This window comes from Mus pahari, chromosome 5 (genome assembly GCF_900095145.1).
Source record: "Mus pahari chromosome 5, PAHARI_EIJ_v1.1, whole genome shotgun sequence".
Lineage (NCBI taxonomy): Eukaryota > Metazoa > Chordata > Mammalia > Rodentia > Muridae > Mus > Mus pahari.
This window is the reverse complement of record NC_034594.1, coordinates 137,083,391-137,110,254: the sequence shown is the minus strand read 5'-3', so window position 1 is coordinate 137,110,254 and position 26,864 is coordinate 137,083,391. Positions and strand designations below refer to the sequence as shown.

The following is a 26,864-nucleotide window of genomic DNA, read 5'->3' as shown; positions in this document are numbered from 1 at the left end:
TGCCAGTTGAAGCTCCTAAATGTGAGGAGTTTCTTGAGCCAGTTTGTTCTCTTTATCGATGATAAAATTCCACTGGAAGTTTCTTTTCCTTCTTAAAGGACACAAAATGAAAAGGATGAAGATCATATACTTTTAGGATTCGTAGTTTCCTGTGAATTTTCTGATTCCCCGTGAGATAAGATCTATAAGATCAAAATAGAAGCCATATAAACATATTGGGGAGCTCTGACTAAGACAGCCCCCATTGGATCATATATTTGATTGCTTAGTCATCAGGGAATGGTATGATTAGGAGGTATGGCCTTGTTGGAGCAAGTGTCTCTGGGGGTGGCTTCGGATCAGGATGTAGCTCTCAGCTACTTCTCCAGCATCACAGCCACTTGCCACCATGCTCCGAATCATGGTGACAATGGACTAAACCTTTGAAACTATGAGAAACTCCCCAATTAAATACTTTATGAGAACTGCCATGTCTCGGTGTCTTTTCACAGCAATAGAACAGAGCTAAGACACACATATTACTAGTGACATACTAATAATTATTTTGGGACAGTGTATGCTTTCTTCTGTTCCTTAACAGTGCAGTTCACTTAAGAAGCAATAACCCCTACTGCAGCACCTGCCCCATTCATTCGGAACTTCTCACTGGCACAGTGTCAATGGCCTCCTCCTCATCTCGCCTAACTTAGCTTTAGCACTGCTAACACAGGCTCCTCTGAAGAAACGAGGGGCTCACTCCTAAGACAGCATTTAGCATGTCCTAACTTAACCACTCTCGTAAAATCAAGACCTAGAAAGAAAGTCACTCTCAAGCCTTCTCATCCTGCCTACCATCTGCTGTGTGCGACCTTATGACACATTCCTTAAAAACTCAAAAAACAAAAACAAAATGAAAACAAACCAGTAAGGAAAATTAGCTAGCAATGCTTACAGTATGCTAGACACTGTTCTAAGAAGCATAACCACATTAGCTAATTTAAACATCATATAGGTTTTTTTTTTCATTGTATTGGTGAAAAAACAAGAGGCATTTGCTAGGTGGCTTGGTTTCTGCGCCCTATTATACAGCAAACATGCATTACGCACCCTTCCTCCTGCTCTTGACCCCAAAGGAGCCAGAAACAGCCCATGAAAAAAACGTGTGAGACTACGCTGGTGCTCTGGTAACCTTTCCAACGGCTCCCCTCTTACACAGAGTAAAGTCCTTCAGTTGTTTCCTCTCTCTTCCCCCAGTTCCACTCTTACCAAAGTGGCCTCCTGGAGTCTCCTCACACACCAAGAATACTTCAGCTTTGGCGCTCCCCGTGCCTTCTATCTGGAAGCCCAGTGACTTTCTCCCACCTCTGACAACTCTATAACCTTGCCATCTTTCCCACTCTTCCTCTCTGGTAACTGTTTCTCGTCCCTGCATTATTTCCCCACAGCATTTGCCACCAAAGGATACACAGTGTATTCTACTTGTTAAGGTCTCCCTTAGGTAGGCTGTAACTTCTGTGTGCAAGGTGATTGCTTTGTCTGTTAACTGCTGTGTCTCTAGTCTCTAGAGAAGTATTGTATATATGTGAGGGCCCCACAAATGAAGAAATCCATTCACACAATTAATTAATATAATTAGTATAATATAAATTTGAGAGTTGGATCAGAAGTTAAGAGGATGAACAAGAAGGATTTGTTGATGTATAGACAAGAGAACTGGGCCAGAGGGAAGGGAAAATAACTGCTAGGGAAGGAACAGCATGTAATACTTCCATGGGCTAAGGTACTGTTTTCTAATTTCTGGAATCATTACTGGCTCTCTATAGATCTCCTGTTCTCTAGAATTCTCAATATCATCATGAACTTTTCCCAAGGCCATGCGTTTAAATGTACAAATACATAGGACTGATAGTCAAATATTCTAATCACATTTTGTGATACAGTATAATAATGTACTTATTATGATCGAGTAGCAGTTTGTAAACAACAAAAATGAAAAATGCCGGGGCTGGAGAGATGGCTCAGTGGTTAAGAGCACTGACTGCTCTTCCAGAGGTCCTAAGTTCCTGAGTTCAATTCCCAGCAACCACATGGTGGTTCACAACCATCTGTAATGGGATCCCATGCCTTCTTCTGGTGTGTCTGAAGACAGCTACAATGTAGTGTACTCATATACATAAAATAAATAAATCTTTAAAAAAATAGTCTGACAGTGGTGGCACACCCCTTCAATCCCAGCACTAGGGAGGCAGAGGTGGGTAGATCTCTATGAGTTAGAGGCCAGCCTGGTCTACAAAGCTACGAAAACAAACCCTGCCCCCAAAACAAAATAAACGAACAAAAATATAGAAAAATAAATAAATAAGAAAAATGCAACATCAAAACCCACAGTGGAACAATCCCAGTTACACCTTCTGGAGGCAAGATCCAAGGGCCTGCAAATCTCTAAACTAAGCCATGAAACTGAGCTCCTGAAAGAACAGAAACTTAGCTTAGTCATCTTCAGGATGCCCCTGCCGCAGAACCTGACAGCTTGCACGTACTGTTCACCCAAGAAATGTTCACTGAACTGTCTGTAAAGGAAAGGAATCAGCGTGTTTTCCTTCTTAGTACTCTCATGCCCACAGGTACCTGTATGTCCATTCCCCAATTCTTCCTCAGTGAGCTCATCCTATGTCGTTAACTGCCTGTGCTTGAGCATCGCAAGAAGAAAAGAGCTTGCCCTAAGGCGATGCCAGAGCTTGCCCTAAAGTGATGCTACAGCTTGCTATAAAGCGATGCTAGAGCTTGTTATAAAGTGATGCTAGAGCTTGCTATAAAGTGATGCCAGAGCTTGCTATAAAGTGATGCTTTTTCGTGCAGCCGTGACTTTAGTCGCATCATCTGCCGCCTTTATCACCTACTTCTCACATGCCACATACTCTTCAGTAAGCTGCCTTGCATCCTTAGACTGAGATATCTATGCTAAAATTCTGGGTTTTTGTTTTACTTGTAAATAATTAACAGTGGAATGGCTACAATGCATGAAAATTAACTACTTATGGTGGTTACGTGATACTCTGAAAATCCTTTGAAGCTTCTTCTGTTCTTTTTCACCAAGGTTGACCTCGAACTTACAAGCTCAAGCGAGCCTTCTAGCTTAGCCTGCCATGCATTCAGACTCTGCATGTACCACGTTGCCTGGTTGAAGCTTCTATTGCTATAGCCACAGGTGCCAGCACAAGTTCAGTAGCCACTTACTGACTAGGTGAGAGGAGGAAACAGTGATAAAGCTTAACTTGTTTCTTTTTTGTTATTTTTATTTCTCTAATTTTTCCTATTTGGTCAGCTGATCATTCAGATTTTAATTTTCTCAAAAAAATGAACAGAAGCCCCATTTGGCTACTAAACAGACAACAGAAACTAAAATTAACAAAACGATTCTGTCCTCAGGTCAAAGGTATCCTTTCTCAGCCTCTCCTGATTGACATTCGGTAAATCCACAGCATCAGCACCACTCTCTGCCCGTGCTGTGTGCTGTGCATCACTGTGCAGAGGAGGCCTTGCTGGCTTACCTGCTGCTCTCAGGTCTGCTCCCTTTTATTGCTAGAATCCCTTTCTTTAACCTCTTTCAATGTAATGTGTTCCAGCTGAACCAAAGAAACAATTCTGTGATAATTTTTAAAATTGAGTTACATATAAAGAATTCTTCTTTCCTAACATAAGAATTACATTTTCTTATTTCCCCTACTTAGGAAAAAAATACTTATTTCCTCATGCTTCCAAAAATGCATGTAACTGGGGCTAAGGAAACCATCCTCTGCTCTCACAGCACAGACCGCTCTCCGCCCTGTGCAGCTCTCCCTGTCCCTATGATGCAGTTTTTGATGCTCTTCCGTCTTCCCTGCTCCCCAGTTTGTCCTTCGAGTCTCTCTCCCGCTAACAAGGTTTATATTGTATTAGATTCTCTCTTACCAAATGATTCTTCAACGTGTGAGTTTGCCTCAACTACCAAGGTTTGGTCTTTATTCGTATTTTCCCCTGTAAGTCCGGTTGTTCTAGAAGCTCTGAATGCACTCGTCATCTCTGATCTAACTCATGTAGACAAGTTCAGCTGCTCATAAGTTTTTAAGCATCTAGAATAAAGCCACCATATTCACAACCTTCATATTTACCTTTATATTCTATTTGAAGGAACACCTTAGAAAATTTTTTATTTCAAAGTTTAAAAAATAAGTTAGCAAATGGAACGAAGAAAACACATAATCCTCTGCCATGATAAAAAATACTCAGAGCAGTCTCTACTGTTGTTAGGCAAATAAGAATTATTCTTCTGTAAAGCACTGCTTTGAGCAATTTTCTTGCATATTCACTTTTATATAAGTTACAAGATTGAAAAAAATTAAACTTGTTAAAATAGTTACTTTGTAACACAAAATAGACCAATAGTTTAATAACTTACAGGATCAGCAGGTCCACAGAATTCTCGAAATGTCTTCGTAGGGTTGCTCTGTTGGATCTCTATTGCTACACAAGGGCCGGAGCATAGCTCTGTCACCATATCCTTTGGTATTCAAGAGAAACGAAATAATTAAAATAACTGAATGTTTTACCCCAATACCTTTAACTGTGCTGCTTTCCCACTATCTCCAGTCCCCAAAAGGTTGGTCACCTTTGACCTTTTTCCCATCTGAGTCCTGCACACAAACTCTAAACGACAGCTACCTTTGCCCCCAAATATTTTCTCTCATCCCTTCCCCTCCACTCCTGACACTAGTATTTCAAGGCAATGCTTTGCCTCCTCTGGTCACTTCAGCCATTTCTCACACATTTTCCTTTCAGACTTCCCTCTTTCCATCAAGGTAGTTTCATCAAATTAATATTTCCAAAGTATAAATAGCTGTGCTTCTCCTGTAGGACCTTTAAAACTCTATTACATGGTTAGCAACAAGAACTAACATCTAGAAAGTAAGAAAAAAAATGAGCTAGTTTCCATGTATTGGATGGTGGCAGCCTAGGGAAGAGGGACTGTGTAGTAGGCCAGAAAATTCTTTCCTCTTGCTGCATAAAACAGCCACAGACAGGCAAGGCAGCACAGGGTAGGTAGGAAGGTACAGTAGAGCCTGACATTCCCACAGCACTGCAGAGGCAAGCTCAGTTAAGGGAGCCCAGCAGATAGGATCATCAGGGCAGAATACAGAACAACTTCACACCCTGCCACAGAGCTTTTTCTACACCCATGTTTACTGCTGCTGTGTCCACTAGAGCAAGGAAGTGGAAGTAAGTGAGTGATAAATGAGTGGTTAATAAAAATTTGGTTTTACACACACACACACACACACACACACACACGGATATTATTCAGCAAAGAAAAGTGTAATCATAAAATTCGTAAGATAACAGGTGAAATAAGAATGTATAATAGTAGGTGAGGTCACATGCTATCAGAAACAAAAATACCTGGTCTCTACCACTTGCAGAACCTAGCCAAAACCACACATATACATGCAAGCAAATGTACACGTGGACACAGCAGCACATACAGAGGGTAATCATTTCAGGATGAGGAAGGACTGAACTCAGGTGATGGAAGCCTGATCTAAGCTGATTGTTTCTAACTCTGTTGTAGGGTTTTCATTTTCTGTGGTAGATAAGTGCATAGCCATGTATTCGCTAGTGAAGGTAAATTAACAGGAGGCTCCACAGCTTCCAGATGGCCAAGAGGAGTCCATGGCTTCTGGCATCCAGAGCTTGGAAAACCCCCACAGAACACATGGCCTCCCACATCAGGTAAGGCCCTCATACAACACATTGGCTCCGTTTCAGGTAAAGCACTAATACAACACCCAGGCTCTACATCAGCTGCGGGCCTCAGAAGGGCTCTGCTCCACAGCTGTCCTAAGTCAGCCCTACAGGATGAGGTGGCACCTGCCCACCCCACAAAGCTCGAAAGCAAGCCTCCCCAGAGTCAAGCTGAAGCAAAGTTGCTTAACTGACAGCCCAGCACTCTCCACAGGGGCCAATCCGTGGCATAGCATGTCATACAGGGTCAGTCATTACCAGGCCCCAGCAGCAGGAGAATGCAAGCCACCAGCAGAAGCAATGTCAGCAAGGAGATGAGTATCCAGCAGACAGGAGCAATGTAACGAGCACAAGGTTGCTAATACAGCTATCATAGATGAGCCTGCATGCTCAAATTATAGGAGGAATATGGACATTCTGAGGAAAAAATGAATAACAAAAGACTCAAACCTAGAAATGGAACCAAAAACGTGTAACTAAGCAGTGTTTTGGATGGGTGAGCAGGGCAGGGCCCTGCAGGTAAACGACCTGAGGCGGGCACTTGGAACTGCTTCAGCACCAGCAAGGAAACCCACAGTGAAGAAAGCCTTGTGGTTCGGTGTCACACCATGTAACATGGTGTCTTGGAAGAAAAGTGGAAAAAGTATTTTAGGAAATAACTGATAGAAAGTACACCACGTTTCTACCCATAAACGTCGAAATCCAACAGAGGACTAGCAAGGAAAATAAGGTGAAAAGTATCAAGCAGAACAGCCCAACCAGCAGGAAACACAAAGGAAACCCTAAAAGTTACGGAAAACACATCGAAGACAGGTGAAGACCAATCATGGGGGCGCACGCCTTTAATCCCAGCACTCGGGAGGCAGAGGCAGGCAGATTTCTGAGTTTGAGGTCAGCCTGGTCTACAGAGTGAGTTCTAGGACAGAACTAGAGAAACCCTGTCTCGAAAAAAACAAAAAACAAAAAACAAAGAAAAAAAACCAATAACAAAAAAACAAAAGACAGGTGAGCAAGTCATGTTGCAGCATCAGCAAGGCCTGCCACAGTCTTGGGACCAAATCACACCACATTCAAACAAACAAACACAGACAGACAAGAAAAACATAGAAAGAAGAAAAAAAAGAGCTGTGAGAAGCCCAAACCCAAATCCCCATCTATAAGATGTAGTCAAAACACATTGTACATTTGTATGAAATTCTCAAAAGTAAACAAAAAAAAATTCTCAGGGGTGAAGGGCAGACAGAACTATAAACCTACCCAAACCAGCGGTAGAGAGAAAGCCCTTCTTTCTCTTATAACTGTTTTAAAGATAATTATTCAATAGCCTCATAAGTCCTCATGTCTAGATGATGGGGTTACAGACCTCACATAGCTTCTGGGAGAGAGAGTAGGGTGTGGGTCTGGGACATCCAGAAAGGGTTAGGGGCAATAGATGGGAGCATATAATTAAAATATATTGCATGCATGTGTGAAATTCCAAAAAATTAAATATAAATATATTCAAAACAGAAAAAGCATAATTATCCAAAGAAAACCATTAGTTTTCTTTGAAAGGAAGGCCCCAGGTGTGTCAACCGCATTAGAGCAGATGGCCTCCCACGCATTAGTACACAGGCAGCACCAACTGGATTCAGCTGGTTATTTACCTGTTTGTTTAGCATTGGCCTGACACTTACTGTGCAGATCTCCTGGCCTCGGCTGCTGAGTGCTGGATTGAAGGAATGAGCTACTATGTTCAGAGCAGGGGTGTTTTGTTTGTTTGCTTGTTTGTTTGTTTTGAGTTTTGGAAACCAAATTGGGAAGGGGTGGGAGCTTGTGGTGGTGGTGAAATCTGGAAAGGGTTAAGGAAAGAATGGGGAAAATATAATCAAAATACATTGCATGCACATGTGTGGTTCCAAAGAAATAAAAATATATTTAAAAAAAAAACAGAAAAAAAGATGATTCAAAGAAATAAGATACATGACAAAACAATGCTGAGAATCAGGGTAAAGTTGTTATGATTTTCACTCAATGTAAAGTAGAATAATGAAGAACAGAACAAGAGCGCTTCTCAGTGTCTGGACACTCAGTGCATCTTTGCACTCTCCTGTCAACATTGGAAAGCACTGTAGGCAAGATGAAAATAAATACGACTTTGAAGAAGAACACCAGGTGGGAAAGTGGTAGTGCCGGGCCATGCCAGCCCTTATCCTGACTTCAGTGGGTTTATAACACACAAGACCAAACTAAAACAACTTATTATAGGGCATATTTAAATATTAACCCAAACACTGTCATTTGACCTAATACAAATGACGGAAGAAAGTGCTTTATTAAGAAATGTGATATATAACCCTTCTCATTAGAATCCCTAAATTTACCCCAAAGTGACTTTGCAATTTTTACTCATAGTTCTGTTGAGTTTGATATTTTATTTCATGCTATTAAAGTACTGCCTATACATAAAATGTCAAGTTATCAGTCAGAAGAGATATCAAACACATTTTTTGAAAAGGAAACAAATTATCTGTCATTCTTTACTCTTTCTTCCTTTTCTACTTTGTGCATCTTTATGCTACTGTTGGCAGCAGACAACATTTAGAACAGCAGATATACAGACTACTCTGAATGAGCAAGGAGGAAAGGAAGAACAGACATGGAGCTAAGATTGCCACTGAACACACAATGCGTTTCTTTAAATATCGACTCAAAATGTTTTGGTCCTCCCAATTTTAGTTGTGATGGTTTGCATATGCTTGCTCCAGAGAGTGGCACTATTAGAAGGTGTGGCCCTGTGGGAGTAGGTAGGTCACTGTGGGTGTGGGCTGTAAGACCCTCATCCTAGCTCCCTGGGAGCCAGTATTCTGCTAGCAGCCTTCAGATGAAGCTGTAGAACTCTCACCATGCCTGCACCATGACTGCCTGGATGCTGCCATGTTCCCACCTTGATGATAATGGACTGTACCTCTGAACCTGTAAGCCAGCCCCAATTAAATGTTGTCCTTTATAAGACTTGCCTTGGTCATGGTGTCTGTTCACAGCAGTAAAGCCCTAACTAAGACATTAGTTAAGGAGAAAACTTTCTAAAAACTTGGTTGATTATTTTTTAAGAGTCTTTTGCTGACCTAAGTCATACATGGAATGGTTGAACTAATGCCTATCCTCATTAGAACTTAACTTCTATCAGTGTAAGTCATGTGCCTTTTATCGCAAAACTGTAAAGTCTACAGTAGATGTTCAGTCAGTATGTGCTGGTTTCATAATAACAGGATCAGATCAAATTACTATTTTTAAGACAATAAATTTGAAGTAAGTTTGAGTGTAAGTATAAATTAGCAACAAAAATCATCTATCAAAGAATTATTGAACTAAACAGTAATAAAACAAAAGCAGCTGGACGTGGTGGCGCACGCCTTTGATCCCAGCACCCGGGAAGCAGAGGCAGGCGGATTTCTGAGTTCAAGGCCACCCTGGTCTACAAAGTGAGTTCCAGGACAGCCAGGGCTATACAGAGAAACCCTGTCTCAAAAAACCAAAACCAAAACAAAAGCAAAAACAAAAACAAAAAAAACAAAAGCAACAGCAGCTAATATTTACCCAACACTCTCAATGAAGAGACTACTTTACATGATTTATTTCAATTAATTCTCATAACAATCTTCTAATATTCATCTGTACACAGGCTAATAAAAGCTTTAAAAGAGTAAATTCCCAAGGGTTCCAGGAGCTGAACTTGGGCCCTCTGAAACAGCACAAGCCCTCTTAAACACTGAGCCCTCTTTTCAGCCCATGTCTAGCATCTTTCACTCATCTGTTGGCCAATCACACTTGTTCTTTTAAGAAATGTATTTTTAGATTGTATTTTTGTCTTTTCTTTTTTGATTATGCTGTTTGTGCTATTAATCTTTTATCAGATCTATGGTTTATAAATCATCCTTTTAAATAACTTTGAATAACTATGCATTATAAGATTCCCGATATTTGAAATACACACATTGCATTTAGTCCCATTATTTACACTTATGTTCATACTTACATTATACTCAGACACTACACCTTTATAGACTTCATAGAATTCTTCAACATTAGCCCGATCCAAATTGAACTATGGTAAAAACAAAACCAAACCATAAGCCAATCAAGTGAGATTCCCTTAGCTCTCGTCATTTACCATTTCCGTACACACACTTCTACTTTTTGCTATGTGGTGTCTTTTCCTCACACTGCTCTCCCAGACATTAAAAAGCCCAGGCTGCCCTTGAACTTGTGGCTGTTCTACCTCAGACTTCCCAGGGCTGGAATTAAAGTTAGTTGCTACCATACCTGTCTCATTCTTTAACTTCAAAATGTGAGTCCTGGATAATGTATTCTTTTTTAGAAGAATATATTATTAAAGACCTTTATTCTAGTACATCAAAATGTAACTTAATATAAAATATAACTTAATAAAACCCACAATGGCAAGTAACATTCTCATGGCCTAGATGAAAAACTGAGTCTAAGGATGCCTGACTATTGTCACATGCTTAGAAAACTGCTGACCTTTGATGATAGCATCACTAACTCTAAAGACCTACAATTGCATTTCACCAGGATACCAGAATGCCCTCACAAATTCACCAATGAGTCCAGTGACAGAAGTATGCGTTATGACTTCAGTTAAGGACTCTCTGAGAATGCTTGAAAAGGCAATTCTAAGCCAGTATGAGGAGGCCAAGGGGTGACTATGCACACTAACACTTGAGAGACAGTTTAGACACCAGGCCCCAGGCTGAGAGTGGCAAGAGAATCAGAACTCAAATTCTTCCTTCACTATTTGCTAAGAAACTTAGAACACAGACCATTGATGCGCCTCACTTTGACTGTCATTGGTAAGGCTAAAATAGTCTTCACTTCATACTTTTCAGCCCAAGTTCCAAGAAATGAAGAAACTTTGACGCTTAAATCTGGTTTATCATCTGAATATTAGTATCTCAGAAAGCCAGTATACGGATTAAATAACTTGAATATTTTTGTTTCACTGTAAAGCTATTGAGTTCAGTTTGTTGTTGCGGTTATTGTAGTTTGTCTTGCTGGTGGTGGTGGTTTTGGCTGGCCTGCAACTCACCACGTACATCAGGCTGGCCTCAAATGCATACCTACCTCTCCTTCCAGAGCGCTGTGATTAAAGGCCGATGCCACCACATCCAGCCAGGTTACTGAATGTGCATCTCTTCAATTTTAATAAACCCAAATCTCAAGTGCACAGTTAACATTCACTTACACACATTTTAAGGGCTATTAAAGAAGAGTTCTCCCACACAATACAGCTCACTGAAAGGCACACTTACCATCTGTATAGCTGACATTCCAAAGCCTGCATCCCGAATAGCTATTAAAATCTTTCCCAACATTCCTAAAAATGAAGAAGAAATTGGTTCAAAATATAAAATAGTTGAACTATTTTAGGTTTCTAAGCAATACACGTTTTCAACAACAATGACCTTTCTACTCCAAATGAGGAGAATGCAGCGTCTCTGCAGAAGCGAGCCAGTAAATCCCCCAACTGAGCACACACCCTTAATCATCTGATTCCCTGCAGGCTTCAGGAACATCGGTGATGGTCCCGAGAACAATGTGGAAAGCATTTAAGGCAGTGTTTGCCTTTACGGCCCCACGAATCTACTGATATAAATAACATGAAAATCAAATAATTTAAAATAACATTACCAAATGAAGTGACAAGATGCTGGATTTCAGAGGAAAACATAAATTCAGAAAAGAAGAAGAACACCAAGAAAGAAGAGAGATTACACCACAGTTGAAGGTCCTGGGGAGCTAGTTTGATTCTTTCCCCACTGTGACAGACACTCTGGTGATTTGGATAAAAATGGCCCTCAGAGGCAAGTATATGTGAATGCTTGGTTCTTTGTTGGTGGACTGTTTAGGAAGAATTAAGAGGTGTGTGGCCTTGCAGGAGGGGGTGTGTCACTCAGCACGGGCTATGGGTTTCAAAAGCCCACACCAGGTCCAGTCTCCTTCTGCCCCTGGCTTGAGGATCTGAGGTAAGCTTTCAGCTACTACCCCACTACAGTACCATGTCTGCCTGTCTGTCTGTCTGTCTGTCACCACCTTTCCTCAATAAAGGAAATAGACTAACCCTTTGAAACTGTAAGCAACTCCCTAATTAAATGCTTTCTTTCGTAAGTTGCTTTAGTCATGGTATCTCTGCGAATCAATTTATCAATAACTGAGACATACACCATGACCAAAAGAAGCTTAGGGCAAAAAGGGTTTACCTCAGTTTACAACCTCCATCATGAAGGGAAGTCAAGGTACAAAACTCAAGGCAGGGGTCTGAAGCAGGAAGTAAAACAGACTATGGAGGAAGCCTGATCATTGGCTTGCTTTCTGTGGCTTATTTAGCTTCCTTCCTTCTTTCCTCCCTCCCTCCGTCCGTTCCTTCCTTCCTTCCTTCCTTCCTTCCCTCCCTTCTCCTTCCTCTCTTGGCTTTTTGAGACAGGGTCCCACTATGTGGCTTTTGTTGGTTTAGAACTTGCTATGTAGACCAGATTGGCCTCAGCTCATAGAGACCTGCCTGCCTCTGCTTCCCTTCCTCAGTGCTGGGATTAAATAAAGGCCCCTGCCACTGTTCCCTGGGTCACCTGCTTTCTAACACAGCCCAGGACCACCTGCCCAGAGGTGGCACTGCCCACAGTGAGCTGGGCCCTCTTACATCAGCCAACAATCAAGAACTTGCCACACAGACTTGTCTATAGGCTGAGAGGATGGAGGCAGGTCCTCAACTTCGAGTCCCTCTTCCCAGATAGCTCATCATTTGTGTCAAGTTGAGAAAAACTAACCAGCATCTTCCTGGATAGCAATATGAGGAATTCAGGAACAAATTCCTTCACAAATGGGTGGGTTTTTTAAGGGGGGGTTCTATTGACTCTTAAGAGTATGGCAATAATTTTGAGATAGTTTTGCTTCATATAAAAATTATATAATATTAACATTTCTTTTTTTTTTTTTTTTTGGTTTTTCTTATTTGGTTTTTCAAGACAGGGTTTCTCTGTATAGCCCTGGTTGTCCTGGAACTCACTTTGTAGACCAGGCTGGCCTCAAACTCAGAAATCTGCCTGCCTCTGCCTCCCAAATGCTGGGATTAAAGGCGTGCACCACCACGCCCAGCAATATCAACATTTCTTATTAATTTTGTTACTTGACAATTTATGCCTTATATGATGTGCTCTGGTTACTCTCTCCTGCCTACCGTCTCTTTTCTCCCTCCCATCCCTGTCACCACTGCCACTCCCACCAGTCCCTTGCCCAGAATCACAACTCTGGTTTTGAGTTGTGGCCCATTTAAACAGGTCCATCTGTGTGACCATTAGATTGGAACGGTCTCTCTGAACCTGGGGTGGGGGGTAGAGATACAACTGAAAGCAATGATTACACCCCACCCAGCACTCTGACTCTACCAGTGAGGGGAGGGTCAGCCTCTCCTCTATCCTATCTGCTGAGGGGCCCATTCTTAAGCAGATCCAGAATATATCCTTAGCTGCTCTGCATTGTGGCAGCAATCACTGTACGTTGCCGAGAAGATAATTTGGACTTTTCAAGTAAACTACAACCCTATCTCCCTCTTTCTATCTCTTACATGTTGCTGATAGCCACGGGGCTAATTATATTTGATGTTAATTCCATTCTCCTGTGAGTGGCTGTGAACAAGGAATGAGTCAGAACTCAGGTGATTTCCTGTAAACCTGCTTCCCACCTTAATTTATAAAATAAAGGAGAGCTGATGATTGGGCAGATAAAGGGAAGGTGGAGCAGAAGGTAAGGAGATTAGAAGGAGAAAATGGAAGAGGGAGAGGATGCAGAGGAGGAGGAAGAAGGAAAGTGGAGCAGAAGCACCTGGCCTGGAGAAACCGCAAGCTCTAAGGGGTCTCATAAGCTGTGGAAGATGGTAGTGTAGTGGTAGATCTGCCCAATCTAGGAGCACAGCATGTAATCATATGAACTGAGTCGTGTTTTCATTGCCCGGGCTTATTTGGGGATAGAGATTTGCCACAACACTTACACTTGCGCACACGTATACATGCACACCATATTCTAAACCGTCAGGATAAGCACTTAGGAAGTCCGGTTACCAAGCAAGAGTGATGCCTTAATGTGCATCTTTACTTACTATCTGAATTACAATCCAATAGTGCTATTTTAATTGAGACGGGATGGGGGTTGAAAGCAAGCCAGAGGTGAACTAATTTCTCAAAGTATACACAAATAAAGGCCTGGTGATATCAACCACAGAGTGAGAATATGGATTCCTCTGAAGTTTGCAGATTTAAAAAAAAAAAAAAAAAAGGCAGTGCTCGCTGCAGTTTTCAAACTTTTGCCATTATACCTTTTAATTCTTAGAAATTTTTAAGATTCTAAAGAACTGTTATTTACATAGATTCTATCTAACAGTATTTATTATAAGTTAAAACAGAAATTTAAAAATAGTTATTAATTTAAATGTAACAAATACTTTGTATGTTAACAGAAAATGATATTTTTGAGGAAACGGTGAATATTTACTAGTGCTAAGAGAGACACTGCTTTATAGATTTTTAAAATCTCTTGAATGTCAAAGTTAATGGAGGGCAGCTTATACATACTTTAGCTTTCAATCTATGATGTTTTGGCTAAGCATATTTAGTTGGACAAGGTGGAGTATTTTAATAGCAATGCAAGACGAATGACCATATCCTTTACATGACAGGCGGGAGTTTCTTAAAAGGTCACTGCAGAGTACAATGCGGCAAGTCTTTGATTTTTGCCACAATATTAAACGCACTGGTCTACCATATTCTTTGTCCATGCACGGTTTGTACCCCGCAGTGATCATCCGGGAGGCACTGGTTTGCTGCATCATGGAGGCCTTCAAATGCTGACACACTTTGTTCTGCCACAGCTCACAAACTGAGGCCACTCCCACCATCAGCACACTGTATGTTTGGGAAGCTAAGCAGCTCAAGGAGGTGGAGGCTGTTCTCTGAGATTTCTGTTTCTGTTTACAGTCTCCACTTGGGTTTTACCTGTAGCAATAGCTATTGCTATCTATTCTCTTTAAAATGATATCCATGCTCAACCTTGGGGTCTGGAGAGGTGGCTCAGTGGCTAAGAGCACTGGCTGCTCCTCCTGAGGACCCAGGCTCAGTTCATAGCCCCTCCGTGGCCATTCACACCCATCTGTGCCACCAGTTCCAGGGGGATCCAAAGCCCATTTCTGGCCTCTGAGGGCAGCAGGCACACATATGGTGCACAGACATACACATACAGGGAAAACACGCATACACATGATAATTTAACAAATAAACATTACATGCTTACTTAATTGTAAAGAAAATTCTTTTCAAAATTAGGTATAAAAGCAACAGATTGTCAAGTAAAAGTGGAACCATTAGCCTTTCCTTTGCCCACCTCAGTTCCTGACATGGGGGCTTATTTATTTATGAATTAATGTCTAGACCTTAAGGCAACTTGTTCTCAACCAGCCACAAGGCTGATTATCTCTACTCAGACATCTGACTTCCGTAACTCAGCAGCGAATCTTCCACACCTCACTCCTTCCCAGTTCCTCTCTTTGCCTGGAAGTCCTGACTTCCTACTCTCCTTAGCCAAAGGCCATAGGCTTTTTATTTTAAACAATCTGAAGGTGCCTTAGGCTGGCAAGGAAGGACAGAGACATACCTACAGTGTGCAAAAAACATCACTCCAGCATAAAAGTGTTATATAATGACAAAAAAATAATGCACGTAGTTGACATCAGCAGAGCTCACAGTTTGAATAGTTGTATAGGATGTGAGTTTTCCTAGACACTTCTGGAACAAAAGTTGTTCCTGTGTCCTTCCCATTTCTTCTCATAGAACATTCAGATGACCCACAGTACTCCATTCTATCCCTTTTCTCCACACAAGAGCATGTCAGTTTAAAGTACAATACACACTAATATGACTTGGCATTTCACTTGATCTATTCCAAAGCACTACAATATTCACCATGCTCCTGCCTTGTGCAAATGTCAACACACTTAAAGGCACAAGTAAACCTAACAAAGGAATGTCACATGAATTTTACACATTGTAACACTGTATTTTGATGGAAGTGTGAGGCAGTACTGCACTGGCCAATATAAAGATATATCTAAAGTTTGTATCTATTGTAAATCTGTATTATCGATCTATGTTTCCATGTGGGATGGATCATTTGAACCACAATTCTACTTACAGATAAGCAAGTAGGATGCTATGGTCCCAGTTACGGTAATCACTGCTGTCAAGGACAGTCACACTCGGGTCTGATTCCTATCTGAAAATTCCTCACTAGTTTAGGTCATAAGGAGTTACTGCTCCCATGTCTGCTATCCAGTCTGCTCAAGATCCATGGACACCGCCTTTTTATGACCACTTGCTTATGTGTGGTGATAGGTCACAGAAGCATTTAAGAAAGCAGTTTTGTGTTTAACAGCTTAGAATACAAAGAGTCAGTAACCATGTGTCCTCTCCTCCATCCTCGACAGAAAATGTCCAGATGACGGAACAAATGGCAGTCACTATGTAAATGAAGCACATGCATGCAGCAATAAAACCAAAGAAAATGGGGTCCCATGAAGCAAAGGACAAATGGGTCAAACAAAGCCGAGTGACTTAACTGGCTAGTGCTTGCACAGCGGCTGCATTTTAAAATAGCTTGCTTACAGCTCCATGAATGTCACCTCTTAAATGTCTGACTGTCATCTCCATGCATCGAGTTTCTCACCTGGTTTGTTTAAAAGCTTCTTTTCAGATGTCTTTCTCACAACTCATACAATAGCAGATATTTTTTATTTAACCTTGCTCTTTCCTGTGACTATACCCACTCTCCTTTTAAAGGGATTCCCTAGCCATTTGACTAGCAAGAGAACTGTCAAGTTCCTATAGAACCCAATAAAGCTCAGATCTTAGCAAAACCAGCCACAACTTTTTGATTCCCAAACCACAGTAATTTAGTTAGGAACCATAATTAGCTTAAGCTACAGAGTCCTTCCCTGGGACATTTTTTAGGGCTAGAACTGGAGAAAACATCCTTCCACCAGTGAACCACCTACAGTTGGCAGCTCCCCTTTCTCCAAAGTACTGGAAAATGTATCTAGAAGGATGAAGCTGAGAGCCAAGAGAAGCAAAGACCAAGCAGAGGTGACATAGTTACTCAGTCGCTAATTAGAGCCTTCCTGAAACTCGGCACAGCCCCTTTTCTTGTCGTCTTATAAAATTGAGACAGGTAACCCAAGTTGGCTTTCTTATCTTGCATCAGCAGGGCCCTCCTCATGCTACCTGCTTACGCAGGAAGGAAAGGTGCTGCATCCTGAGCTGGACCTGCTGAAGCCTGAAGCCAAGAACAAACCTGTGCTATTCTGATGCAGGGTGAGGATGGAGGGCAGATGATACCCCACCCCCAAAAGCATGTGCAGCCAAGTGAGCAGAAGAGCAGTTAGAGGAGAACATCTCTCCGAATAAAGAAGTGAAATGATAACAAGGGGAGGCCGTAAAACGAGAACAAAATCCTCTGCTACCTTCAAGTGTAAATACTTTCAGAAGTAGTAGATTGAGTCATTTAAATACAAATGGGCTTGCTTCAAATAAAGAAATAAGATCACATGGTAAAAATAGGCAAGTTAAAACCAACTGGAATCAACATAAAAGGAACAGTAAACATTTTGGCAGGAATTAAATTTGGAAGGTGAAAAACTTACATTGGCTCACTTGGTCTAAGGTACTTGAAGAGTTGTAAGATAAAGCAACCCAGCTCCTTACAGTAGTACAATTCAGGTATAGTGGGGTTCTGACATCATGTTTAAGGTTCATTAAGTGGGAACTCCAGGGAACTTGCAGGATTTGAACCACGAGCGGTTCCTAGAAGCCACAGTTTTTATTAAACAAAAATCTCAAGTGCCAGGTATGTCCTTATGGATTGCTGACTAGGGAGGTCCCAGAGGCCCCCCAAAATGATATAAACACTTGCCATTCCTCTTAGATACCCACCAGAACTAGATGATAAGACCCTTTTGCTGAAGAGACCACATATATTGGTTGTAAGACACAAAGAGATAAAGCTGAAACTGAGCTGGAAACTAAACATCCATGAATATTTTTTAAAATTTTTATTGAAAATATTCTTTTACCATACACTATATTGAACATAGTTTTCCCTCTCTCTACTCCTCCCAGTACCTCCCCTCCTCTCTGCTCCAGATCCACTCCTTTTCTGTCTCTCATTAGGAAAGGCCAGGCTGCTAGAAGACAACCAAACATGATAAAATACAAGACAAAAAACATCACATCAAGGCTGGCCAAGGCAATGCCACAGAAGGAAAAGAGCCCCAAGAGCAGGCGCAAAGATCAGAGACCCACTCGTCCCCACACCCAGGAGTCCCATGAAAGTGCTACAATGAAAGCTATGATATGTATGTGCAGAGGATCTGGTGCCGGCCCTTATAGACTCACTCCTTGCTGCTTCAGTCTCTGGGAGTTCATACGCACCTTGCTCAGTTGATTCAGAGGGCCGTGTTCTCTTGGTGTCCTCCCTCCCTCTGGCTCTTATAGTCTTTTTGCTTTCTCTTCCCCAAGGTTCCTTGAGCTATGAAGGGAGGAATTTGATGGGGGAGTTCCATTTAGAGTTGAGCCCTCCAAAGTCTGTCTGTCTCTGTCTCTCTGTATGTGTGTGTGTGTGTCTGGCTGTGGGTCTCTGAATTTGTTCACATCTATGCCAGGACTCTGTTACACAAAGAAACCCCATCTGGGTAAAAAAAAAAAAAAAAAAAAAAGCTAAAAAATTCATCAACATATGAGAATAATTACATATCAAGTAGGAACTATTTCAGGGACACACTATTCACTATTTAAAAGTCAATTAATGTAGTAATGCTAATAAGCTATGAAAAAGAGCACATGGTCATATTAATGATGCAGAAAAGAATTTTAAAAAACGTGCAATATCCTTCAGAATATAAATTCAGAAAAAGAAGAGGGTAGAAAACCCCTCCACCTTGATGCGTTGTCAGAGGTTAAGACAATGTACTGAAGCAAGAAGGAAGTGAGAGGCATTTGGATCAGAAAGGAAAAAAAATCTAACCAAGATTCCCATATTAGAAATGTTAATTTACAACTAAGTCACAGAAGTAATAACTGGTTTCAACAAAGTGGTAGGATTCGAGATGTACATTAACAAGTTATAATTCTCTTTAAGTTGACAAATTTAGCACCATCTCTACCAAAATCCTAGTAGAATTTTATACAAATAAAAATACAACCATTCTAGAACTACATGGAAAAACAATGAGAATGAGAACAGCTAAAACAGCTTAGAGCCAGGCATGGTGGCACACACCTAAATCCCAGCATTTGTGAGACCGAAGTGAGAGAAGAGGAACTGCAAGGCCAAGGCCAGCCCGGGACTTCAGGAGAAGTTCAAGGCCAATCTGGGACATAGAATGACATTGTGTCAAGTGGAAAGACTCATTCTACTCAAAACTGTCATCAAGATGGTGAATGTGGGCAGAACAGCTGCATTCATACACGTCAGTGGAACAATAAAACCACTGGACACACAGTCCCACACCTTAGGCAAAGGCAATTCAACAGAGGGGCTCTGATCTCAGTCAGCTCAGCAGCGGCCATGTAGGGACATGAGGAAAAACGGCCTTTGTAGCCACTTCTCACAACATGTGTACACTGAGACCTCTACATGGACCTGGCAGTTCTCCTCTCACACATGTTGTATGTACTAGTCACATACCCCTTCAGACAATACTCATAGTAGTCCTATGGACTGAATGTTCTATGTTGAGACCCTAAGCTAATGGGATGTATTAGCAAATGGAGGCACATACATTGTTAATTTTTGGCTATAATCAAGTAGAAGATTAGAAGGCATACCCTGTGAGAGTGATTAGGTCATCAAGACAAAGATACACATGGAATCTTTATAAAAGAAACTTTAAGAGATGGGAAAATAGTGAAAAATCTCCACAAAAATTTATATTTATCATGTAGGATTTGTTAAGGAACATTTAATCTTGATACAGCCAAGAGTATTTAAACTAATAAAACAGATATGTAGATAATATGCTAAATACTAATATTAATTTAAACCACATTAGAGACATTTTATTGCCTTTAAAATCTTATCTAGTGAAATAAAAGACAAGATAGCTAAAAAATAATAGTGTGTTCTCAAAATGTGACTATCATAAACCAAACAAAGGTAAAGATTATGAGCACTAAGATTTATTTGCAATAAAGCACAAAAGAAATCACAAGAATTGCTATATTCAACAGAAGAAATTTAATGCTAATCCAAGCAAACATACATAACAAATAGCACTGCGTATAAAACTGTGTGGAAATATTTGTCTTCTCAATAGAGAAGTTATAAAGCAACTCTACTTCAGTGGTTATTTTCACTGAGAAATGTTTCAGAAGTCCAAAGATTGCTCTGGCTGTGTCTCAGCCAGCTTCCCTTATCACTCAACAGATACCTGAAAAGTCAACTTACAAAAAAAAAAAATTGTTTTGGCTCACAGTTCGGCACGTTTCATTCTATGATATGTTGCCTTTAGGTCTGTGATTACACTACCTAGCACAGAAGACATGCCTGACAGAGCAAAGCACTCACTGCATGGCCAGGAAGCAAGAGAAAAGAAGGGCTCTGTCCCCTCATCCACCTCAGAGACACACCCTCAATGATCTAAAACCCCTCACCAGGCCTTACCTTCCAATGTCACCATGAAGTATGTCATTAACATATGAGTACTGAGAGAACACTTAGTAAGATCCAAAATACAGCTGACTTGTTCTGGTTTATGCTACTATTCCAAAAATAAGCAAAAAAAATTTAGTATAATTGCATTAATTTAGTAACATACAATAGTTTAGATTCAGTTTAACTATTAAATTAAGAACTAAGAAAGGCACTTAGGAACTCCTATTGATCCATTACCCGACCATAAAATTCAACCTATTGTTAAGCAAAACAGGCTTACAAAACAGACCTGATTTTAGTGACCTTCCACTTACAGCACACATCTAGATCTAAAATGAACATTTTCCATGCCAACTGTCTAATAAGGATTACTCAGAACTCACTGCAAGGCAACGGAAGGAGGAGCAAATAAGAGCTTTACAGATTTACCCAGAATGCAGGGTCCACTCATTAAAATCGATCCACTGTAACTGCAGGCATAGGAAACAGTAAGGGTAGACTCCATACCAACAAAGTGTGGACAGAACAGGCGGACAGAAGCCAGGATGCCCAGGGAAGAGCAATCAAATCATTCCTTACTGTGAAGACAGAATAGGTTTAACATAGCAAAGGAGGTAAGGAACAGCTAGCCTAGCCCGGTTGCAGTAAGATAGCAGGCTTAAGACTGAAAAGATCAAGAATAGAAAACAATGTAAGAGACTAGGGAAATCCAGAAACCTACAAAGCTAGGCTCTGCTCCACAGGAACCTCCAGCTCCCTGCAGGGAGGGTTCTCCTCATCAGAGAGGTGAACTCCTACAAAGCTAGGCTCTCCTCCACAGGGACCTCCAGCTCCCTGCAGGGGAGGGTCCTCCTCATCGGAGAGATGAACTCCTTTGGGACTGGAAGAAGAGCAACTCCTTCTGAAGCTTCTAGATTTCCAAGAGTGCAATCACAAGGATGCTATATATGTGAAAAAACACTGGTAGAAACTTGTTTCTTTTAGAGTCAAACACCACAAAAAGACTGAAAAGCTAACTCTAAGCCATGTAAACATTTGTCTATATATGGACAAAACAAATATTTTCCCTGATCTAAAATTAGTTCTGTTGTTTGTCAACTTTTCAAGAAACACATTTTAGAAGCTTCTCAAGGCTATCTGGCTTTGCTTATACTTTTTAAGGGACTATGCAGTTTTGTTTATTTTAGCCACCCAAAGTCACAGCTAAGGAGACCTGCAAAGCTAGACACAATATTTCAAGAACATTGCTTCTTCTGTTGGTTCAAATGGCTCTGGCATAGCTTCAGGAAAACTATCTTGTCATTTATACAACAGGCTTCAAAATAGACACATTCTTAGCTACAAATCAAATAAATAATTCTTGCCCTTGCCTGTGAAGTCTGTGCTATAATCAAATTCTTGCCCTTGCCTGTGCAGTGTGTATTATACTCACTGGTACAGACCACCTTCCCGCTAGTTCCCACCATGTTGATAATGAGACAGTTTTGATGCTGGGGCTCCTCAAAGTATGGTGCCAGCATTCAGTAGTGTGAGCATGACCGGGAACTTAACAGAAAAGCAAGGTCTTGTGGGACAGATGGGTGCAGGCTTGTAATCTCAGACGCTTGAGAGTCTGAGGTAGGAGGACCACAAAATCGTCACAGCCTTTCTATGTTCACCAACCCAACCTACCCAACCAAGGGAAATCATAAATGTACAACTGGTTTTGTCTTAATTTCTCCTGCTCTTTATTCCTTAATTTGGAAATGATGAACCATATAAAATGAAAATAAAGTTGTATATCACAAAAGTAAAATTTCCCCTACTCTAGAATTTCAGCTCTTAATAAAGACATTCATTGTTGTGTTCATTTCTCCCATGTTCTTCTAAAATGTTCAACCCATACACAAGCATACTCGTGTGTATGCCATACATTTTATGCTTTACTTCATTTCCATATATGAGTTGCAAATAAAAACAAACCCTACAGTACAGGGTATGGCATCTATGTGAAGTTTAATAAATAGCTTTGGAGCTAACCACCAGTGATGTCACGAGCGGGCGCTCTTGTCACAGGTCTCTCAACGGTTAGCCTTCCCCTGCACCGGTGACTGCTTGGCTTTGCAAGGCTCATCCCTGTAGGTTTTACCACCTATTCATTGTTATTTTTTATTGCTACTTAAGGTAAATGAGGGGGCAAGGAGAATGGAGAGAACAAGAAGAAAAGACAAACTAAAGAAAAGGAATGGAATAGAATGAAAAGAAGGCAAGAGCAAGAGATAGGAGGAGAGGAAAACAAGAAGATTTCATGAGAAAATGCATTACTAACAGATAAAGATAAGCAGGGAATAAACCAAAAACATATGCAAGCCTTTTTAAAAATTGGAAAGGCACAGTCAAAACACTACTAAAGGTAGAAAGGAAGAAACGATAAGGAGACAAAAAAAGGTTGATAGAAGATTGCTCAATAAAGAAAAAACAAAATCAGACAAGGGCATAGAGATCATGGAGATGACTAAAAAAGATGGATAGAAGACAGTATAAAATATAGTAAATATTAAAATATGTTCGTAAAAGTACAACGAAAAGCCCAGAAAGGAGTGCGGTGGCACCGTCTTCCGTGCTTTCTGATGCTCTATGCTGAACTGTACTGGTGACTGACATCCCCAAAGGCCTTCACTTGGTTGCTTAGCAGCGGCCTCTGCTGGTCATGGTTAGCTTTTCAGTCCCTGTGCTGGACTGACTGCCCCACCCTTCTGAGTCTACCAATTTGTAGCCCCTGAAGTGGCTGTGAGGCAGGGGGTTGCTCCCAAGTGTCCTAACGTGAGGAATGCCAGCCACAGCACTGAGAGCTGCACAAACTCCTGAGCGTTAATCATCGTGAAGGGCTGTGGTGCAGATGACAAGCACCCCCCTGGAGCTTCCCCCAGTTCTTCGCCTCTCCATCAGTGAAGCCTACAATAGGCACTTGGCTCCAGAGACTGGTCTAGCCACCGACCTCAGGCTCAGAGTCATTCTCACTGAAGGAAGCCAGCTCCAGGGGCCAGAGGCGAGACTTTCATTATACATGTCACTGTCTGGGATGAGCAGCTTGGGGTTGGCATTTTTGGGGCTTGTCAGCAAATCCTGGAATTAGATAGACACTTCTGAAAGCTATAGCTGGGGGGGTGTTGGCTTTGAGGTTTCAAAAGCTGAAGGCCAGGCCTAGTGGCTCACTGTCTCTTCCTGCTGCCTGCGGATCTAGATGTAGAATTCTTGGTTACTTCTCTGTTACCATGTCTGTATCTGCGCCACCATGTTTCCCCATCGAGATGATAATAGATTAAACCTCTGAACTGTAAGCCAGCTCCAGTTACATGTTTTCATTTATTTGGTTTTTGGGTTTTCCTGACAGGGTTTCTCTCTATAGCCCTGGCTGTCCTAGAACTCTCTCTGTAGACCAGGCTGGCCTTGAACTCAGAAATCTGCCTGCCTCTGCCTCCCATATGCTGGGATTAAAAGCATGTGCCACCACTGCTGAGTAGTCTTGGGCATGGTGTCTCTTCACAGCGATAAAACCCTAAGACAATGAAGAATCACAATTCACTAGGGGCCACAAATACCTCAACTGGGCAGCAGAGTGAAACTGGCTGTGGTCCCTCACAAAGAAGAGGAACACAGGAGAGCAGGAGTGAAGGAGTGCTGACCTTGCCCCTGCTGGTGGCAGCACTGGGTGGGCTAGCTGGGGCAGTGCTGAAGAGCTTGCTAAGCTCTCTAATACACTTCCAGGCCCAGTTCCAGCTATCTGAGTTGGCCCACCCCAAATTCTACACCATCTGTGAACTGTTGGAGAGCATGAGAGGGCCAGTCCTGCAATTCCAAAGCAGAAGACTTTCCATGACACAGGAGGGCAACAACAGGATAACTGAGAGGAGTCCCAGACCCAGTACCAAAGGTGTGGCAGAAGCCAAAGGCCTCAGACCAGACCAATGACTCATTGCAGTGAACATTTCCAAGTGAAGATGTGTGGACAGAGGGAAATACTGTGGGACATGCTACAGCTTCGACGATGAGATGTTTTCTATGCTTTTATTTTGTCATTATTGTTGTTTTGTTTTTATTGTCTTTTGGGGGTGGGACTTGCAAGGGTGAAGAGTGAATACAAAGGGGCCGGGAGATGGGACTGGGATGTAAGAAGTGACATTCACACCAAAAAACATCAATTAAAACAAACAAAAAACAAACAAACCAAGCAAACGTAGAAGCATCATCTTAGCTGGGGGTGGAACGATGGTGCCACTACTGATAGACAGTGCTCTTTCAACTTGGTTGTGCCCAACAAGCACTTGAGCCTGTGGACCATGCCTGTTCACAGGCCCTAACCTTGGACTTCTCAGCTGGGTTAGCACCTTCTGAGCTCATTCAGCAGCTCTAGAGTAGGACTGAGTCATGCACTGGAGGTGTCTGAGCTGTCTCTGTGAACACTTGGTTTGAGAACTAAACTGAAAACTTGATGGTGGGCAGCACCACCATTTCCCCCCGGGAATTTGTCCTATTCAGTATTCTGATTGCAAGTGCATACATCTGTGTACCACATGCATGCCTGGCGCCTGTGGAGGGCAGAAGAGGTCACTGGATCCCTTAGAACTAGAGTTGCACACAGTTGTGAGCCACCATGTGGATGCTGGGAATCAAACCCAGGGCCTCTGTAAAGACAAGTGCCCCTAACCACTGAGTCATCTCCTTAACCCTTTCATCTCATTTTTTGAGACGGGGTCTCTTACTGAATCTGGAGCTTACCCATTGGCTAAGGCTAGGCAGCAAGCTTGGGGAAATCATCTATCTGTCCCTGTCTTTCCCTTACCCCAACACTAGGGTTAGAGATAAACCATACTGAATTTGATGAACCATACTGAACTCTGCCATACTGAATTTTTGTTGTTGTTTTGTTTTATTTTTTAATGTGGGTGCTGGGGATCCCAGCTCAGGCCCTCAGTAACACAAACACTTTACTGACTGAGCTGGATTCCCAGGACACTCAATTATTTTTGGTCTGGTAAATATTTATAAAAGAAACTTCAATAATTCCCTTCTCTCAACATTTTACTGTGTTTTAAGATTCAAGGGTCACCACTCAGACATTGGTGAGAAGCCATCTGACATATGTGGTTAACCAGTCAGTTGTTCAGAGGTTCAGTTCTAGGTATACAAAGAACCTTCTAGAGAGGATTAATGCCAGTGGTTACATAGTCTCCAATGATAGAAAGCATTCTCCCTCACCAGTTTCCTTTGCTAGTCTGTTAGTGGGCTGATCATCTAGTAGAGGGGAATATCTTCAACCATTTTAGAGCTGATGATGACACCTAAGGTGCACATGACACAGGCTGAAAGAAAATCGACCTCAAAGACCTTGCAGCAGACATGTTTATCTGAGCACTACCTGGTTCCCGGTCTTCTAGCCCTGAGCACCAGTGTCTGTGTAACCACACAGTGAGGAACCCAGACCTTCCTCCCTCCCACACTGTGCTCTCTTCTGTAGCCTGCTTCCTCCCTTCCCTCTTCCAACCCAGGCCCTAGGGAGGTGGGGTCTGGGGAACTGCCACATATGACATTTTATTATTCAGTTTATTAAATGTTTGAAAAAATGGGAAAATAAGAAAGCACAGTCTGCTATCAGAAGACTAAGGAATGGTGCATGCCCTGTGGAAGATGAAAGTGTGCAAATTCTGATGTGTAGTTACAACAGGTTCTTATGAGGAAGGGGCAGAACACATAAAGAACAGGCTTACTGATTGACAAGGCTCTGGAAAGCCCAGGCTCCCAGATGACATGGGAAATGATGGGAGGACTTATGTTTATAGAAAATGCTACAGGGGCACAGTCACTGGAAGTAACTCTATGTGAGCCAAGAACCAGTTCTGCATCCTGCTAGCCTGCATATCTGCACATCTTTCATACTCCAAAAAAACCTATGGATCAAAGCCCTTAATTTCTCTTATAAATTCTTCATTTCGAAGTCACTGCCAAGTCCATGTCTCTGTCTTGACACTCAGTACACCTAGGTGGCCTCTGTGTGTGAACAGGGAGTGAGGTACTGACTCCAGTTACTTCACCAGAGCTCTCTTCATGGTCCTGTGGCAGCATGGCTGGTTCGTTGTAAGGAAGGCTGGCAGCAACCTGGGACTAAGTAGGTGAGATGACTCTGGTACACTTGAAATCAGTCCTGAAGGTTTTGTTTCAGACTGATGCCACTCCCTTTCATTACCTTATCATTCTTTAGAGTACTCTGAAATAGATGAATTCTAAGTGGAATCTTATTTAAGCATTAGACTCAGTTGGAAGATTTACATTTTAGATCAAATAAAACTATTAAGCAAGATGGTGGACTAAATGCTGACCCG

General features: G+C 41.7%; 1 protein-coding gene across 6 annotated transcripts in view; it reads right to left on the bottom strand.

The window, feature by feature from the left end:
- Positions 1-26,864, bottom strand: part of Nme7 (NME/NM23 family member 7) — a 123,889-nt gene that overhangs the window by 47,344 nt on the left and 49,681 nt on the right. For all 6 annotated transcript variants that reach the window (XM_021197750.1, XM_021197751.1, XM_029538319.1 and 3 more), the window contains 3 exons: positions 11,070-11,134; positions 9,776-9,844; positions 4,418-4,519 (listed from right to left, as the gene is read on the bottom strand). In XM_021197750.1, coding sequence (XP_021053409.1) covers positions 4,418-4,519; positions 9,776-9,844; positions 11,070-11,134 — 236 coding nt within the window. The remainder of the gene's footprint in view (positions 1-4,417; positions 4,520-9,775; positions 9,845-11,069; positions 11,135-26,864) is intronic.